The 16,876-nt window shown below is 21.7% G+C and overlaps 4 protein-coding genes and 2 long non-coding RNA genes across 9 annotated transcripts; 3 read left to right on the forward strand and 3 right to left on the reverse strand.

Annotated features, from left to right (window-relative positions):
* Positions 1 to 816: 816 nt before the first annotated feature.
* Positions 817 to 2,881, reverse strand: LOC122716743 (ubiquitin-conjugating enzyme E2 W). Its single transcript, XM_043940097.1, has 4 exons — positions 2,643 to 2,881; positions 1,622 to 1,972; positions 1,451 to 1,526; positions 817 to 1,295 (listed from the first exon to the last, which is right to left on the reverse strand). Exons 1-4 carry the CDS (start codon positions 2,694 to 2,696, stop codon positions 1,282 to 1,284), a joined length of 495 nt encoding a protein of 164 aa, XP_043796032.1. The 5' UTR covers positions 2,697 to 2,881; the 3' UTR covers positions 817 to 1,281.
* LOC122716739 (N-acetylneuraminate 9-O-acetyltransferase) lies at positions 2,790 to 7,509 on the forward strand. Of its 4 annotated transcripts, none has more exons than XR_006347080.1 (14): positions 2,790 to 2,922; positions 3,459 to 3,554; positions 3,712 to 3,855; positions 4,022 to 4,118; positions 4,187 to 4,445; positions 4,569 to 4,826; positions 4,898 to 5,133; positions 5,196 to 5,408; positions 5,474 to 5,795; positions 6,069 to 6,308; positions 6,403 to 6,693; positions 6,767 to 6,985; positions 7,094 to 7,276; positions 7,355 to 7,509. XR_006347080.1 is itself a non-coding variant. In XM_043940092.1 (13 exons), the coding sequence occupies exons 3-13, from the start codon at positions 3,741 to 3,743 to the stop codon at positions 7,217 to 7,219; spliced, it is 2,376 nt and encodes a 791-aa protein (XP_043796027.1). In that variant the 5' UTR covers positions 2,790 to 2,922; positions 3,459 to 3,554; positions 3,712 to 3,740; the 3' UTR covers positions 7,220 to 7,337. The 4 variants fall into 4 exon arrangements, 2 of the variants coding, with proteins under 2 accessions (XP_043796027.1, XP_043796028.1); XR_006347079.1 differs by having other exon boundaries at positions 7,370 to 7,508; XM_043940092.1 differs by lacking the exon at positions 7,355 to 7,509 and having other exon boundaries at positions 7,094 to 7,337.
* LOC122716746 lies at positions 6,689 to 7,235 on the reverse strand. The gene is made up of 2 exons (XR_006347083.1): positions 7,098 to 7,235; positions 6,689 to 7,011 (listed from the first exon to the last, which is right to left on the reverse strand). It is a non-coding gene; the product is annotated as an uncharacterized LOC122716746 (long non-coding RNA).
* A 1,047-nt stretch (positions 7,510 to 8,556) lies between the features above and the next one.
* On the reverse strand, positions 8,557 to 9,339 carry LOC122716742 (mpv17-like protein 2). Its single transcript, XM_043940096.1, has 2 exons — positions 9,181 to 9,339; positions 8,557 to 9,074 (listed from the first exon to the last, which is right to left on the reverse strand). Exons 1-2 carry the CDS (start codon positions 9,337 to 9,339, stop codon positions 8,637 to 8,639), a joined length of 597 nt encoding a protein of 198 aa, XP_043796031.1. The 3' UTR covers positions 8,557 to 8,636.
* An 883-nt stretch (positions 9,340 to 10,222) lies between these two features.
* On the forward strand, positions 10,223 to 13,089 carry LOC122716794 (DNA replication factor Cdt1). The gene is made up of 6 exons (XM_043940190.1): positions 10,223 to 11,280; positions 11,375 to 11,627; positions 11,711 to 12,047; positions 12,137 to 12,319; positions 12,397 to 12,644; positions 12,721 to 13,089. The coding sequence occupies exons 1-6, from the start codon at positions 10,496 to 10,498 to the stop codon at positions 13,087 to 13,089; spliced, it is 2,175 nt and encodes a 724-aa protein (XP_043796125.1). The 5' UTR covers positions 10,223 to 10,495.
* A 1,805-nt stretch (positions 13,090 to 14,894) lies between these two features.
* LOC122716847 lies at positions 14,895 to 15,478 on the forward strand. Its single transcript, XR_006347104.1, has 3 exons — positions 14,895 to 15,027; positions 15,288 to 15,391; positions 15,466 to 15,478. It is a non-coding gene; the product is annotated as an uncharacterized LOC122716847 (long non-coding RNA).
* The last annotated feature ends 1,398 nt before the right edge of the window (positions 15,479 to 16,876 follow it).

Raw genomic sequence — 16,876 nt, forward strand, 5'->3', positions numbered from 1 at the left:
AATTTTTTTTTGTATTTTATTATATGTTTTATAAATGTTAATAAGATTATATATGTTTATGTAAAATTATCATTATAATTATATTGAATTATTCTATGTAAAATAATTAATTTTTTAATATATATTTTGTAATAACTTCGTTATTAAGGTTATATTTGATTAGTTAAATATATTGCAAATTTAAATTGTTAGCGTAGTATTATTTGCAAATAAATTTAAACTTTTTTTAATAAGTAATAGTCAAATTGAAGGAAAATTAAGTTACAATAAATTTATTATTGAATCAATAATTTATTTTAAAATGTATCGCATTTTTAACGATGTATTAAATACAAACTTTTTATATCATATTTCTTATTTTAAATATTTTGTCATGTATATTATTTTAAATATATAGCTTTATATAATGTTAAATTGATTTTAATTAAATTTTATTCAGATTTTTTATGTAATTAATGCAATTAGAATTTCTGCAATAAATTTCTAATATCATTAAATTGATATATTTTTACACATTATTCTATAAAAGGATGAATTTTATTGATCAATAATAATACATTTCAGAGTTTTAATGATATTATGTGCAACGTAGTTGATTTAAAATATTTTGATTTAAAAAATAGTGATTAACATCTTGATTGCTTCCAAAAACGATTGTGTAGAATTAAATAATACTATACATTCAAATTGTATGTATTTGTTTATAATTAATTTAGATTGCACACTATAATATTCAATATTAAAATAATTACTTATATTTTTACCTAAGTAAATAATACAGTGAGAGATGAATATTAAATAACACAATAACAAATGTAATAACATTTTATATCTTTAATGATACTATTTTAATAGAGATTACTGCAATATATTAATTTGATATCATCTTAAAGTGCACTTTCTACATAAATAATGAAACATTTTCTTTGCTTATTAATATCATATGTGCACTTTTCTTGGCTGCATTTTTATATTTTATAATTTATGCTTTTTCTATTTAATTGAGTGAGATAATATGTATCTTTTATAATAACAATAATAATTTAACTTCATAACTCACACATTTTACATCACTTTTTTATTATAATAATAAGTGAAATGCAGCCTTTGCTTTTTTGTTTTCTAACTTATGCACCTAATTCTTTAAATATATGATAAAGTTAATTCAGCAATTTTATCTATGAAATTTTAGTAATTACTTTAAGACACAAAAACTGTCACTCCACTTGGTCCAGCTATAACTGCACATAGACAAGTTGTTTATAGTTTTCGCAGTTGCTGTTACACATTGTCATCTATTTAAAACATAATAAAAAATGCTATATGATTTTTGTAGCATTTATTAAAATATTTATTAAATAATTTAAAAATTATTTAATTATATTATATGTTAAAAATAATTCTAAATATAGTAATAATATATTAATTATATATATTATAGAATACTTACCATGATACCACCATTTTGTTTTCTTTGGATTTTTACTACATGTTTTTACATAAAAAGAATTATCAGGTGGCCTTTTCTGTAGTAAAAAAATTTTTTTAATATTTTTTATTATTATTATTTATTATTAACTATTATTTTTTTATTAAATTTATTCTTAGGAATTTTTTTTACCTTCTCTTTACAACTACTCAACATTGATACAATACTTAAACAAATGCTCTGTACACTCAAAGCTGGAGACCAATCTTCAGTTAAAATGGATAAGCATATGTGGCCATTGCTGTAAATATGTGGATGTATTGGTATATTTCCACCTATAAAAGTCACTTCTGGTGAGTCAAATGGATATTTGGAACTGAATCTAAATTGCAGTTGAAATTGTTCGCCTTCATATAAGGTGCCTTTTGCACCTTCCATGTGAACAATCCATTGTGTTAAATTTTGACTAGTAAGATCTTCATCTACATGTACACCTGGTGGAGGTTCACGTATTAAAGATGTTAATTCTTTCTGTAATCTTCTCTGAAATAATATTTTTTAAATATATAATCAAAGTATAAAATTGTAATAATGTTAAAATTATGTAAATGTAATAATGTTTTAATTATGTAAGTATAATAATTATAAAAATATATTTCAAAAGAATTATTTAAAATTAACATTTTCATTTTAATATTGAAATTTAATTACAAAGTTTATTGAATACAAATTATTATATTTATATTATAATAACATTTCAAAATTTTTATATAATTTTCATATTATAAAAAAAAATTGTATTTTAATTAATATGTATGATATATTTATATGGATTATCATAAATATTAATATAAATAATAGATGAATATAAATAACAATAATATACATATGTATATTAACATACTGAATAATTCTTAAAAAATGTAATTGTGAAAAATAAAATTTTTACTATTTTTTAAAATTATATTATAGAAACAAAATAAAAAAATGAAATTAAAATTTAATACATATATAAAATAGCGCGTCTAATTTGACATAAAACGTCATCCAAATTTTGACGAATAATACGCGAATTATCTTTTTAATAATATATAATATTTGGCGAATCTTGTAAAATATATTAAATATAGAATCTAATTAACTTCCATATTATATCAATGTTATAAAACAGAGAATTTTGATATGTATTAAGAAAATTTTATTATTAACTTACCTTCGATGGGGACATTGCCGCCATTGTCGTTTTATCGCTCATTGCAACATACATGAATTACTTGCTTTATTCATTTCTCGATTTAAGAATGTAAAGTTGCTGCAACAAGAACGTTTAGCATTTTTTCCAAATTTTGTATTATATCATCATAAGTTAAAAAAAGAGGTAGTAAGATAGTCGTAAAATACGTAGCGATGACCTACGTAAATTAGTTAAATTTGACAACCATTCCCACATACTGAGGCGAACACACAATATAGGATAATATTGCTATATTATGGTCAGTAAATATTTTATTAAAATGCATTATCGACGATGATTTTATAAACTTGATTATTGTTTAAATTAAATAGTCAAAAATCGATGTTTTTTGTTCAAGACTTTATAATAGTGTATAAATAAAAATTTATATAAAGAAAACTAATTATATATAATATAAACTAAAATGAATAGACAAATAAGTGTTTTAATTTCTTATTTCATTTTTTTTAATTGTTACTTGAAGTTTATGTAAACAATAAGACAATAAAACAAATATTATAAAAAGTCAAAGGAAACTTGTAATTTTTAATATTTTTCATTTATATCAATTTGTAATTATTTTAATTGTATCAATATTAATCGATATTGGACATTATCTAAATAACCAATAGAAAAAATCGATTATATTGCAGATCATATATTATTTATATGTATAGTATAATATAAAAATAATCAAAAATACAGGTGTTATAAATTTTATGAAACTATTATAAATAAAATAAATAATTTATTATCTTTTATTAATTTTACAAACAATTTATGATTGTGTTACAGCCTACAGTAAAATGATGAAGTTCAATATTAAATTATTTCAATTATGATGTAATATTTGTTAAAAAACTTCTATTTATGAATTATATATATATTTAGGTAAATATTTTTATATAACTATTAACTATATAATATATAAGTGAAATATATGAATAATTAGTATTAATATTTTTATTCCTTAATACAATACTTAATTTAAATATTAATTATTATTTTTATAAAATGTACTGTTTTATTATGAAAAAAAAATTTTTAGCTTCAATGTAAGGAAATGATAAATTATTAATGACTTCAGCCGAACATTTTATTAGTTTAATTACTGTGGCAAGTGCTAAGAAATTAGCCACTGCACTTGTCTTGTGTTTTATTTTATATCATGGATTAATGCACATTATATATGGTAAAAATACTTATATTTTTTAGCTTTGTTTATTTGACTTATATAAATTATGTATATATACTTATATAAACATTAATAATATAAACTATGTGATTAAATATATATTTATCTTTATTTCTAAATTTTTAAATTTATATTATATATTTAATAATTATGATTAATTTAGGTAGTGACTCTTGTAAATGGTTATTAACAGAAGGAAGATATAAAGGAGATAAAGAATGGCAGCCTTATGGTTGTATGATGCATTATTATACACAAACGTAAGAATTTAAATTATTTAAATATTATAATGTAAAAAAATATTTAAAAAAAATTTTTTTTTCTTTAGAGACAGTCGCAGATGTTTGAGATATCTAGCTTTCATGGGCCACCATAATCACTTTGTATTTATTGGAGATGTTAGAATCAGACAACTATATAAGTCTTTTATATCACAATTTATAGTTGATGGGAAAGCATCTGATTTAACAGAATTACCAGAGAATTCTGATTTAAATTTCAATGATGCACAACTTAGATTAAATGTACAATTTTTGTGGAGACCTCAATTGGATAATACTATGGTAGAAGATCTTAGAAGTTGGATGGTAAATATCATTTAATCATAAAAACATTTATAAAAATTTTAGAATTATATATACAATGATTGTTGTTAATAATGATTGTAATAATGATATTGATAACTGATATTAATGACTGTTATTTTTCAGAAAACTGATGCACCTAGTTTAATTATTTCAGGCTGTGGAGCAATGACAATTCTTGCTAATAATAATAGTGACACTCAATTGTACTCTGAATATAGTATGGGATTAGTGAGACTTGTACAACCAGTAGACTTTTTAGCCAAAAAAAATACAAAATATTTATGGATGTTGCAAGATCCTGTAGTAAAAGAAAGACTGCCAGCTCAATTATCAGGCATAGATAATAGACAGATCAATTTATGTAATAAAGCAGCAATAAAGGTAGATTTTATTTTATTAATTTTTTGATAATTATTGAAAAAAAATTATTAAAATATATTGATCATACACAGATACTATCTCATAGTGAGGTTCATATATGGGAAAGTAGTAAACTTGTTGGTGCAGGTGTATTGGAACAAAGTCCAGATGGATATTTAGCTAGTCCTTTGTCTTTGCGACATAAGATTCAAATATTGTTAAACACTTATTGCAATGATCATATGAATTTTGATGATGGAAGTTGTTGCAGTTATCCAGAACCAGCAACAATATTGCAATTATTAAGTTTGTCAATACTTGCTTTATGGTAATTTTTTATATATGAAAATATTACATATTAAGTAAATAGTAAATAATAGTTCATTACAGCATAATAATTGGTGGTGGAATGTGGTTGTATAGAAAGTTTTGTTATTATCGAACTGAAATTTCTTACTTACGCGTTGAAATGGAAAATACTGAAGAAGCAAATAATTCTGAAACTATACAAATTGAGCAACCTGAAGTACAAGATTTTTATACTTTAATGACATCTCTGGCTCTCTTGTCAATTATTTTATATTACTTTTATTTATGTGATAGGTAAATATATTTATGTCAATAATAATAATATTTGTTAATAATGTTAGATTTTTGTTTATATTTAGGACAAATTTCTTTATGAAAGAAAATAAATACTATAGTGAATTTAGTTTTTGGTTGCCATTAGGATATATATTAGCTCTTGGTTTATTTTTTACTGAAGATAGAGAAAGAGGGCCAAGAACTTTAAATCGAGAACAAACAGATGAATGGAAAGGATTAATGCAAGCTGTAGTATTAATTTATCATGTTACTGGAGCTAAAAATGTCTTACCTATTTATATGTATTTAAGATTAATTAATTCTGCTTACTTATTTCTTTCTGGATACGGACATTTTTGTTACTTTTGGCAAACGGGTGATGTTTCTTTAATAAGATTTGCACGAGTATGTATTAAAAAAATCTAGATTTTATTAATATTAATTCTGCAATGACTAACATTTTTTCTAACTTTAGTAAGATATTTTTATTATTGCGAAATTATTATATATATGTATAAATTTATAAAATATGTTTTTAATTTGATCTGAAAAATTTCAATATATAATTTGATAAAAAAATATGCCATTGCAGAGTTAACAACAAATATTGTGTTTAAGTTACATATTATATCTATTATTATTTATTATTTATATCTATTATTATCTATTATTTTGCAGGTAATGTTTAGATTAAACTTTCTAACTGTGTCTTTATGCCTTTGTATGAACAGACCATATCAGTTTTATCACTTTGTTCCTTTAGTCTCATTCTGGTTTCTAGTAATTTATTTCTTAGCATGGTTACCACCAAGAATATATTCTGGTAGTTTAAATGAATATGGACCGAGAGCTTTACTTTATCTTGCATTGAAACTTTTAGGTCTTGTATCAATGATCACAATATTATACATGTCAGAGGTATTAAATTATAATTTATTTACATATAAAACATTATTTACATATACTAACAAATACAAATAACAAAAATATACAATATATTATTATTTAATAGGTGTTTTTTGAAAAAGTATTTGTAACAAGACCTTGGAAAGCATTATTTGTTACAACTGATGATGATATACGTGAATGGTGGTCACGTTGGAGAGTGGATAGATATAGTATGACTTGGGGAGTAACTTTTGGGGCAGGTCTTGTAGCTTTGCAAAGAATAGATCACATTCCAGGAACTGCGTTATCTTCTCTATTAGCATTAATTTCTTTAACTGCTTATACTACTTTTACAATATTATGTCATTCAGTATCTGAATGTGAGGAAATTCATTCATATGTTGCATTTATTCCAGTAATAATTTATAAATTATAATTTATTTTCAAATTTATTTTCAAACAATTAAATTTTAATTTTTTAATTACAGATTATAGGTTACATTGCACTTAGAAATGCATCATTAGCATTACGTGGTAAGCATTCAGCTCTTTTGACTGGTTTAGGTCGCATCAGCTTAGAAACTCTAGTCGCACAAGGTCACATTTGGTTGGCAGCAGATTCGCATGGTGTATTAGTTTTATTGCCAAGATTTCCAGTATTAAATCTTTTAGTTACATCATTCATCTTTATATGTGCAAGTCACGAAGTAAGTATTTAATTTCTTTTATATGTCTAGAATTAATAACAAATTTATATCTAATTTTATATAATGTAAAATATGGTATAGTATGAAGTATTTCATTTATTTTGATAGATACATAGATTAACTCAAGTATTAGCACCATATGCAGTACCAAATGATTGGAGACTAGTGGCTCGCAATTTATTATTATTTATTGCAGTTCTTGTACCAATTGGCATTCATGATGGAATGTTTTGAAATATATGTTTTTATAATTAGTCAAATTCTATATATAAAAAAATGCTTCATGTATATGTAAGTATATATAAAGTATTTTACAATATAATTTTGCAAAATAAAATTCACAAAAAATTATTATAAAAAATGTACAAGCTAATTTTTTTATAGATTACAAACATGTTTCTAATATTGCTGATAATTTTTTCAAGCATTAAAACTTTATATCTATGAAGCAAAATTAAAGAATAATTACATATTTTTTCTTAAAAAAATAATAAATAATATGTTAAACTAAATTATATTTTGATTCTCCAGAAAATAGAAATGTTCACAAATTTAATTAATGAAGACAATAAGCGCAAATATCATTTCTATAATTTAAAAATTATTTTGATAAATTTCTTCAGAGAGATATATTTTTTAAACTTTAAAATAATCTTTGTTAGAATTGAAGCAATAATAAACAAATATCTATTTACTCTAGATTTTTGAATATTTGTTTTTTAAATAGAAATATTTGTCATTTAAATCAATACTAAGTTTTTATTGTATAATCATACTGCATCCTTTAAAATATAAAAACAAGATTTCAATGACAAAATATTATGTTAATAATTTATTATAATTACCTTATCTTACACTATATAAAATTATTGTAAATTAAGTTATTCAAATACTCCAGAATTCTAGACAATGAGAATAAATTTATCAGAAAAAACTTACAGGACATCTAATCTGATTTCATTCGCCAAAGATTCCATAAACTAAATGAAATAATTGTCAAAAAAATATCTGAGTAATTTTATTTTAAACTGAGTAGATAAATATCACTGAATTATTATAATTTCTAATAACTGTGTAAATTTATAGATTATATTATACTATATATATATATATATTATACTATCTTATCATAAAACTTATGAAAAAAAATGTTTGAAAATACTGTTTTACTTTGCATTCTGGCCATAAATTAAAACTGAAAGTCATCTTCCAAAATAGGGTCTATGTCAAGAATCTATCTGGATGTAAGATAAAAAATATAGCAAATAGAGATATTTATATTTGTTTATGTTAAATAAATAGATTTATTAGAAGTTGTTAAATTTTATTTTTCAAGATAAAAAATAAAAATGATCAAGATAAAAAATCTAGTCAAAATGCAAGGTTTAAAATTATAATTTAATCTTTTCTTATTTTATTAATTTTATAAAAAAAAATAATTTTAAAAAATGAAAAGAAATATCTTTTTGTTTTTGAAATATTATATAAATTTTTAAAATTTAAAACATAAGAACAATTTATACATATAAGAAGAATTAATAGCATAAAATCAGAAAGTACAACAAAAATTATAGTTGTTTGTAATAATAACAATATATATTATATATATATTTAATTAGATATTTAATAGAGCCTATCTAGAAATAATTTGTCAATATTTACTATTTTTTGAATTATACATTAGATTATCATGTTTTACATGACTAGTATACACATCATAGCCAAGAGATATAGTATTATCATAAAGAACTCTATATTTACTTGGTAAAAAATAAAAATTAAAAATTTGTGCTGGTGGCCAAATGATCCATTCTGCTATATATAATCTATATGCTTTCTTAATAATTTCATTTTTTAAATCTGACCAATTGCTTTTTTCTAAAAGACCTAATGTTAAAAAAAACATTGTAATGCAAAGTGGAGAACAGACTAATTGATCTATAAAAACTTTTTTCAAAACAATGTTAATTGTACGACCTGGCAACTTAGCATCTAAATATTTATACCAATAATGACAGACTATACCAATAGACATACCAGATATAGCCATGTTTTTTGTTCTATTTATACTCCATTTATCCCATTCACCCTATGAAAAAATGAATTATATGAATATATTATATATTATATGAATATTTTAATCTACAATAAAAATAAGAAAGTATCATATTGAAATAAATGTCCTAAATAATTACCTTTAATATCTCATAATATTGTTCTAATACATCTCCAGTAGCAGAGAGAGAAATAGATATTGTGACATTAGTATAAAGTAAATATTTAGGAGAAAATAACTTATTTTTGATTATAGATATTTTATTTACAATTAAATTTATATTTTTGGTAATGTTCATGATCTAAAAAAGAAAAAATAATGTCAATCATAATTATTAAGGTTATTTTAAGGTTAACAATTAGCTTAAAATAAAAAGTTTAGTTTATAACATATTAAATATGTTTGAATAAAATTAAAAGTTAAATATTATAAACTTAAAATATAATAACTTACAAATAATATAACACTAATATAACAGTCAAATATTTTTTGTTATTTAAAATGAAAAACATCATCTCTTACTTACTTGTGAAATAAAAATTTGATATTTGGAAAAAATACAAATTTAATCGGTATTAAATATTTATAACAATTTTACAAATTTTATTTTATTAAATTATTTTATTATTTAGTAAAATATAAGTAGATTTCATATAGATTTTAGACTTAATTTAATTTTTTTCTAAATATATTACATTATAATATATACATTATATATGTAATCGTACTATTTTCAATTTTTCCTTTGTAACATGTATTTTATAACTTTTATAGTTATAAATTATTAAAATTATTAAAATTCTTTATCTTATTATTATATTTCGAAACTTTTTCTTCAAAACTTTTTAAATAAATAAAGTTTTATATATTTGTACAACATAAAATTTTATTTATTTAAAAAATTTTTATTTACAACTTAATAATTCAAAATAATAATAGAATTTATATAAAATAATAAATAACATAAGGTGCTGTTTTCATTAAAAATTAATAAATAATTTTAATATAATCTTTAATAATAATAATTAATAATTTAAAAATATTAATTGTGTTGTAAATTTTAAAATTAAATTATTATATTTGATAATTATTTTTGGCATTCTAGCAGTTTTACAAAATTTATAATAATATATATTTCAATACACATAATTATTAAAATTTTAATTTGTATACAAATATATAAATTATAAATAAACGAAATTATAATTAAATATGTATATATTTGTATATATATAAATTGAAAGTAATAATACTTAAATTCCACATGCTTGTCATCCATTTTTTCTGATTTGGCGCCTAAACTGATAAAAGAGGCGGGATTTTACACAGTATTGGTGTTGATATAGGTAGCTGTTATGGCGATTTGAGACTTAATTGTAATTTATTAAAATTTTGAAAATCTTAACGGATTTCTTATATTACATACATATATATATATATTCGTATATAAAAAGATGTCTCAACCATCAGTAACGGCGTATTTTAATACGCGTAAACGACAAGCAACTGACGATTTGCGAAGCAAGGCAAAGGTTTTGCTTCTTGATCAAGAACAATCGAAATTGGTGAGTAATCAAAATCGAACATCAATAAATAAGAATAATTCCGAATTATCGGGAACATTAATTTCGATTCAAGAAGAAAAAGCAATGGGCACAAGTCCGAAGGTTATTTTTGTATCTGGAAAAGAATCAGTGAATAATCGTACTTTAAAATCAAATTCGGTTGTTCGGAATATTCAATTCGATTCTCCTAAATCAAACATTCAAAAAACACTTAAACATAATGTTCGTACTCGAGTCACACGTTCACGAAAATTATCTGGTCAAGAAGGACAGGTAGATATCAGAGAAAGTTTTCAAAAAATCGCAGAAGATTTAGATGAAAAGAAAGTATTGTTTGAAAAGAAAGGTGCATTAAGTCCAAAAAAGAAATTTCTAGGAACATCTAAAATAGATGATGCTGCTAAAAATTCAACTATAAATATTTTAAATGATCAATTATCAATTAATTTCACAACACCAAAAAAAGGTTCTAATATGGATAATTTGGTAAAACAAGAGTTATCCCTTAATGAAATAAGAAATAAGATTAATAAGTCTTCTAGGCTTATGGAATTAAAAGCCTCTATTGCACGTTTCAAGAATTGTGAACAAAGATTAGAACAATTTCATAAACAAAATGATATTAAACCGCAAATACAGAAGTTTGAAAAGATTCAACTTGAGATACCAATTAGGTAAGATATTTATGAAATCATGTTTTATGACTTAAATATCTTCTTTTTTTTGTTTTTTTTTTTTTTTGTTATAATATTTGTGTTATTTATATAGTCCACAGAAAGCACATAAATCTCCAATCAAAACAATATTAAGTCCTTTGAAAAATAAACAATTAATGAATGCCAGTCCTCAACGCAGAATTTTATTTGAACCTAAAGACACACCTCCTAGCCCAGTGAAAAGTAGTCCAATTAAAATACCAGCTTATCAACAATATTTATCACTTGCTGAAAGTGGCACTCCTGCTTTACCATTACCATATCATTATAGATTCTTGGCAGAGGCATTCAGATGTTTAGATACAGTAAGTATTATTTTGTATATAAAAAATATATAAAAATATTTTTTGTAAATTTTTTACTATATATTATTTTATTAATTGTATAGATTTCTGCAATGCTGTTCAATCGTAAAGAAACAATAACTTTTAAAAAACTAAAACCTGCAATTCAAGAATTATTGCGTAAAAATTTCACATTAGAACATCTAGCACAAATTAAAACTATTTATCCAGATGCATATAATTATTGTCAGGAAAAACATCATACATTTGGTTCAACATCCAAACAAGATAAATTTGAATTAATTCTTATACCTTTCATTGAAGAAAAGGATGGAAGGAATACCCCAGATTCAGATGATGTTTTAAAAACAGCATCTGAAGCTAGTATGGGACCACGAATATTACTTGAAAGACGAAGAAAGTTTTATAATATCTTACTTGGTATTGAATTTATTTTTTTGAAAATATTTTTATATTTATTTATCATTTAACTTCATTTTATATTAACTTATGTTATTTTTCAATTGTAGATAAAGTAAAAGATGAACATGAAAAATTTTTACTTAGTTTGGAAACACCAATGCATGTACCAAAAGAAAAAATTGTTCGTTGGCATCCTGAATTTGATGTAGAAAGTTGTAAACCAATTGAACAATCTGATTTACCTCAACCACCTCATGTTGAGAAAATTACAACTGCAAAAGATGTTCTTGGTAAAAATAGAAATAGAATATAAATCATGTCTTTTGTATATTTTAAAATTTAAATTAATTTTTATGAATTTTTTTAGATAAAGCAAAGTCATTATTCAATTGCGGCACTCGCATGGAAAAGGCATTGCAACGATTAGCAGAAGCAAAGATGACATCTAAAACTCTTTCTTCAGAAAAGAATGAAATAAACAATTCAACTCAAACAGAAGAGAATATAAGAAAGATTAATATTACTGTTGTGGATACTCCACCTATCACACCTACTGTACAAAACAATCATCTTAGCACAGCCCTTAAAGGCATACCAAAGGCCCTTCTTGAGAAAGTAAATATTTTCATCTTTGTCTCTCATTATATTATTTTATTTATATTTTAATAAAATAATTATTACTATTTGTTAGGTTCGAGCTAAACAAGCTGCCAAAGCATTAGAAGCTATGACACGTACACCAAATGCTGAGAAAGAAGCTGTAATGTATTCAAGATTACCTGAATTAGTTAAAATTTTGCGTAATATTTTTGTAGCTGAAAAAAAAGGGATTTTGACATTGGAATTTGTAATTACAAAATTAGAAAACTCATTTAGAGCAAAATTAACTTCTGCTGAACTGGAAGAACATATACGTCTATTGTGTAAACTATTACCTACATGGACTAGCATACATAATGTACGAAAAATAGATTATTTAAAATTACAAAAAGAAATCGATCTTGCAAAAATAGTAAAAAGATTAGAAATTATGGCTAATAATAAAGTAAAATCATCATGACATCTATTATAAAATGATTGATTTCATTCTTGCTTTAAATTATGATTTGTATTAATTGCATTAATTTATATATTTTAATTATAACAATTTCGTTCGTAATATATTGGTATTAATTTCATTTTGTAATATATTTGGTATTAATTATAATTATTCTATATTTTGAAAAAATTTTATTTCAAGGAATAGTTTTGATTAAAAAAAATAAATTTCTTTTCTTAATTGACAAATATATAATTTATAATAATAAACATAATAAATTATATTTTTATAAAAACAATAGTTACAAACAAATTTACTACAATACAGTTATAATATTATAAGTATTTACACATTATTATTTTTTTATTTTAGAAATCTATTAACTTACATATTGATTATTATTAAATCATTATTAGAAATTTTCAGAAATATGCATAAAATATTAGTTACATATTGTAATCGAATTATTAACATTGTAATATGAAACTATTTATTAATTTCTTTTTCTTATACGAATGTCATAATGTTATATATAAAATAAAAAATAATATTAAAATTAAATAGTACCACAGATGAGGTACAAAATAAATTTAATACTCAATTCATTTTTTTGTCCTATATCTTAAAAATATTGGAATATTTTTATATTTTTATTATTTTAATATTATTATTATTAATTTGAACTAGAATATTATTGCAAAGTAATGATTGGAATTAAAATTACGTTCGAATATAAAATTAAAAGTAAGAAATAGAATGTCTATAAAATGGATATATATAAATATATTGCATTATTTAATATGACTATATAATTATATATATTAATACATATATAATCATATATTAAAATAATTGTAAACAAAATCAAATAATTGATTATTCTATATTACTTTTTATAATTTTTTTATTAGTTAAAAGTTGCTTTTATTAAACGAAAATTAAATAAACTTTTATTTTAAAATTATTTTAAAATATTTTTAAAAATTATAGAAAATATTTATAATTTTTTTTATTTTATCATATTTTTATTTATAATTTATTTTAAAATCAATATTTGTCTCAAATTGATTACAATTAATGAATTAATTAATTCATAAATTAATTCATGATGAAAATTGGATAATATATTTAGATTATATTTTTAAAAATAAAATTTTTTTTTAAATTTTTAAATTTAATATTTTTTCAAAATAATATCTATAATATTCTTTTCGAATATTTAATAATTTATATATGAAACAATTAATCAAATTAAAGAATTAAATGCAAAGAAATATACAATAATATAGTATTAAGCATTAAATGTCTTGAATTATTTTGTAGACATTAATACATATTTTTTTAATAAAATGAAATCTAATCAATGAAACGAAACTTTATCGAAAATTATTTTCGAAATCTTATTATTTAATTTGACAAAAATTTTGTAAAAGTTTTATTTTATGTAAAAACAATATTTGTATGAAAAATTTTGCTGATTTAAAAGATTTTGCAAATTAATTACAATTTTTATCTGTAGTATTGTAATAGCGCTGCTGACAAATTCTGTTATAAATCGATAATATCGTATTTGATGATTTGAGAAAAGTAAAAAGAGTTATATAGCTTTATAGCTCGAATTATATGATATGAAAATACATTTATAATTTATATTGAATAATAGATTTATTTTTTATATTTAATCTGTGGTATTCATGTCATTTAATATTAATAAAAAATGTATTATCTATAAAAAAAGAATATTTTATTTATCTACATTTGATAAATATAGATTGTTTTTCTAATTATTCAATAGATGGTATAATGGTATAAATTTCAGACATATTCTAACCTCTATTATTAAGTTGACTCATACTTATAGAAGATTTTCTGTGATATAAAAAAAATTATATATATACATAAATATTTAAAATCATGTTTTTAACCAATATTTTATTAAAAAAAAATAAAAGCAAGTAAGTATGGATTAATTAATATATAATTTAATTTTAAAAATGAAAGTAAGGTTAGTTTGTATATAATGAAATGTTTATATCAATTTATATTAATGTAACAATTTAATTTCAAAAACAAGCAATTCATCGTAAAAACTGTTTTTTTCTGTGTTCTCTTTTTTTCTGTTCTATATATGTAATCATATATTTATATTTATTTAATATAATTGTATTATGAATGTATTATAAAATGTAATAATATTATAATATACATTTAATTTTCAGAAAAATTTTAGTATTAGTAGAAAGTATAGCAAGTGGTCACAAGCTTATAAGAATTCGAGACAGAGTGGCTGATAAATTGGAAGAAGTATATTTTGATCCTTATGGTAAGTTTATTTTGAAAATTTATAATTATGAATTTATTTATATCATATTAGTTTCATGAAATTGCATGTTTTAGTTCAAGCTAAAGTACTCTATCGAGAAATGAAGAAAATTAAAAGTTTATAAATGTTAATTTATAACATTTTAATGGGTGATTATATATATATATATATATAACATAACATATAAACATATAATAATTTATTTAATAAATATATATAAACGAAATTGTATAAATACTGTAATAATGTAATAATGTAATAATATTAAAATAATAAAAAATATTTAATTAATAATTAATATATTAATCTCTTTGAATTAATTTTTGATAAAAATGAGATCCTTTGATAAGAATAAGAATAACATCCTTTACAGAGTCAAGATAAAAAAAGACGAGTAGATATTATCGTAAATGGTTTTAATAGCGACGTATATCCGATATTTTGCCTGAATTACTTATCTAATATGCATATCGAAAAAAATAAGAAAGATTGGAAGAGAGAAGGGAAATAGAGGACCTTGAAATCGAGATTGGGGTAGGTTTCCTTTGATCCTTAACAAGGAAGTTGTATTATTTCCATCTGGATTTCAAACGGTTGAAATTCACGAGGCGTGAAATAGTACTATTCTCTTTCTCTGTTTCACCCTTCTAAATCTCATTTTTTTTCTTTGTTCTTTTTTATTCGTTACTGCTTTTCGGCAATGTGGGAATACTGTGGTATTTACTGATTGCTAATTTAATTTTTTTTAACAAATTATTGTAGTTGGTAAAACAATGATTGCAATTTCAGAAACTATCTACTTCTCAAATCGTTATTTTTTATGATTGTGCATATGGCAACTCCTGACATCTACATTGTTTACTTTAAGTAATCTTCCTAAATTTTATCTTTATTTAAAAATTTTTATTTATTTATCAAATATTTTTTTTAGTAGATAATATTTTTCTTTTTTAAAAATATTAAAATAAAATAATTTTTTCTGATATATAAATAATGTTTTAAAAACCACCACTTTAAAATTTAAAGATATTTTATCAAATATTAGAAACAATTATTTATATTTTTAATTTTTTGTAATATATATATATATATATGTGAAATCAATTAGCAATTAAAATATTCTATATTTGTTATTTTTATGAAAAAAGTAACAAATTATAGGATAAGAAAATTAATTCTCAAATTAAATGGAGAAAATTTCGAAACAAATAAACCTTCGTTAAGGAGCATTTTTTTCTGGTACAATGAATTTCGAAGCGGTATGCAACAGCGAAATTGTTAAAACGTCTGTTGTTTATGCTTGACTCGGTAGAACAGCCGGTAAAGGAGGAAACAGTACGCAACAGAAAGCGAGTCGGAAAGATGGAGTGGAGCATGAGCAGAAAGAAGAAAGGGCGAGAAAAGCAAAACAGAAACGAAAAGAAAAAGGGAGAAAAAGAGAGAGAGAGAGAGAGAGGCTCGTCTGGGCCTTGGCGCGTTTCAGTT

The sequence above is a fragment of the Apis laboriosa genome, unplaced genomic scaffold (assembly GCF_014066325.1).
Source record: "Apis laboriosa isolate Shangri-la unplaced genomic scaffold, ASM1406632v1 scaffold49_cov149, whole genome shotgun sequence".
NCBI classification, from domain to species: domain Eukaryota; kingdom Metazoa; phylum Arthropoda; class Insecta; order Hymenoptera; family Apidae; genus Apis; species Apis laboriosa.

Coding starts and splice junctions, on each gene's coding strand:
- LOC122716739 (XM_043940092.1), top strand. CDS start 3,741: ATGACTTCAGCCGAACATTTTATTAGTTTAATTACTGTGGCAAGTGCT. Junction 6,309..6,402: donor CAATATTATACATGTCAGAG/GTATTAAATTAT, acceptor ATTATTTAATAG/GTGTTTTTTGAAAAAGTATT. Junction 6,986..7,093: donor TTATATGTGCAAGTCACGAA/GTAAGTATTTAA, acceptor TTATTTTGATAG/ATACATAGATTAACTCAAGT.
- LOC122716794 (XM_043940190.1), top strand. CDS start 10,496: ATGTCTCAACCATCAGTAACGGCGTATTTTAATACGCGTAAACGACAA. Junction 12,048..12,136: donor GTTTTATAATATCTTACTTG/GTATTGAATTTA, acceptor TTTCAATTGTAG/ATAAAGTAAAAGATGAACAT. Junction 12,645..12,720: donor CAAAGGCCCTTCTTGAGAAA/GTAAATATTTTC, acceptor ACTATTTGTTAG/GTTCGAGCTAAACAAGCTGC.
- LOC122716742 (XM_043940096.1), bottom strand. CDS start 9,339: ATGAACATTACCAAAAATATAAATTTAATTGTAAATAAAATATCTATA. Junction 9,075..9,180: donor AATATTATGAGATATTAAAG/GTAATTATTTAG, acceptor ATTTTTTCATAG/GGTGAATGGGATAAATGGAG.
- LOC122716743 (XM_043940097.1), bottom strand. CDS start 2,696: ATGTATGTTGCAATGAGCGATAAAACGACAATGGCGGCAATGTCCCCA. Junction 1,973..2,642: donor CGGCAATGTCCCCATCGAAG/GTAAGTTAATAA, acceptor ATATTATTTCAG/AGAAGATTACAGAAAGAATT. Junction 1,527..1,621: donor TGAGTAGTTGTAAAGAGAAG/GTAAAAAAAATT, acceptor TTTTTACTACAG/AAAAGGCCACCTGATAATTC.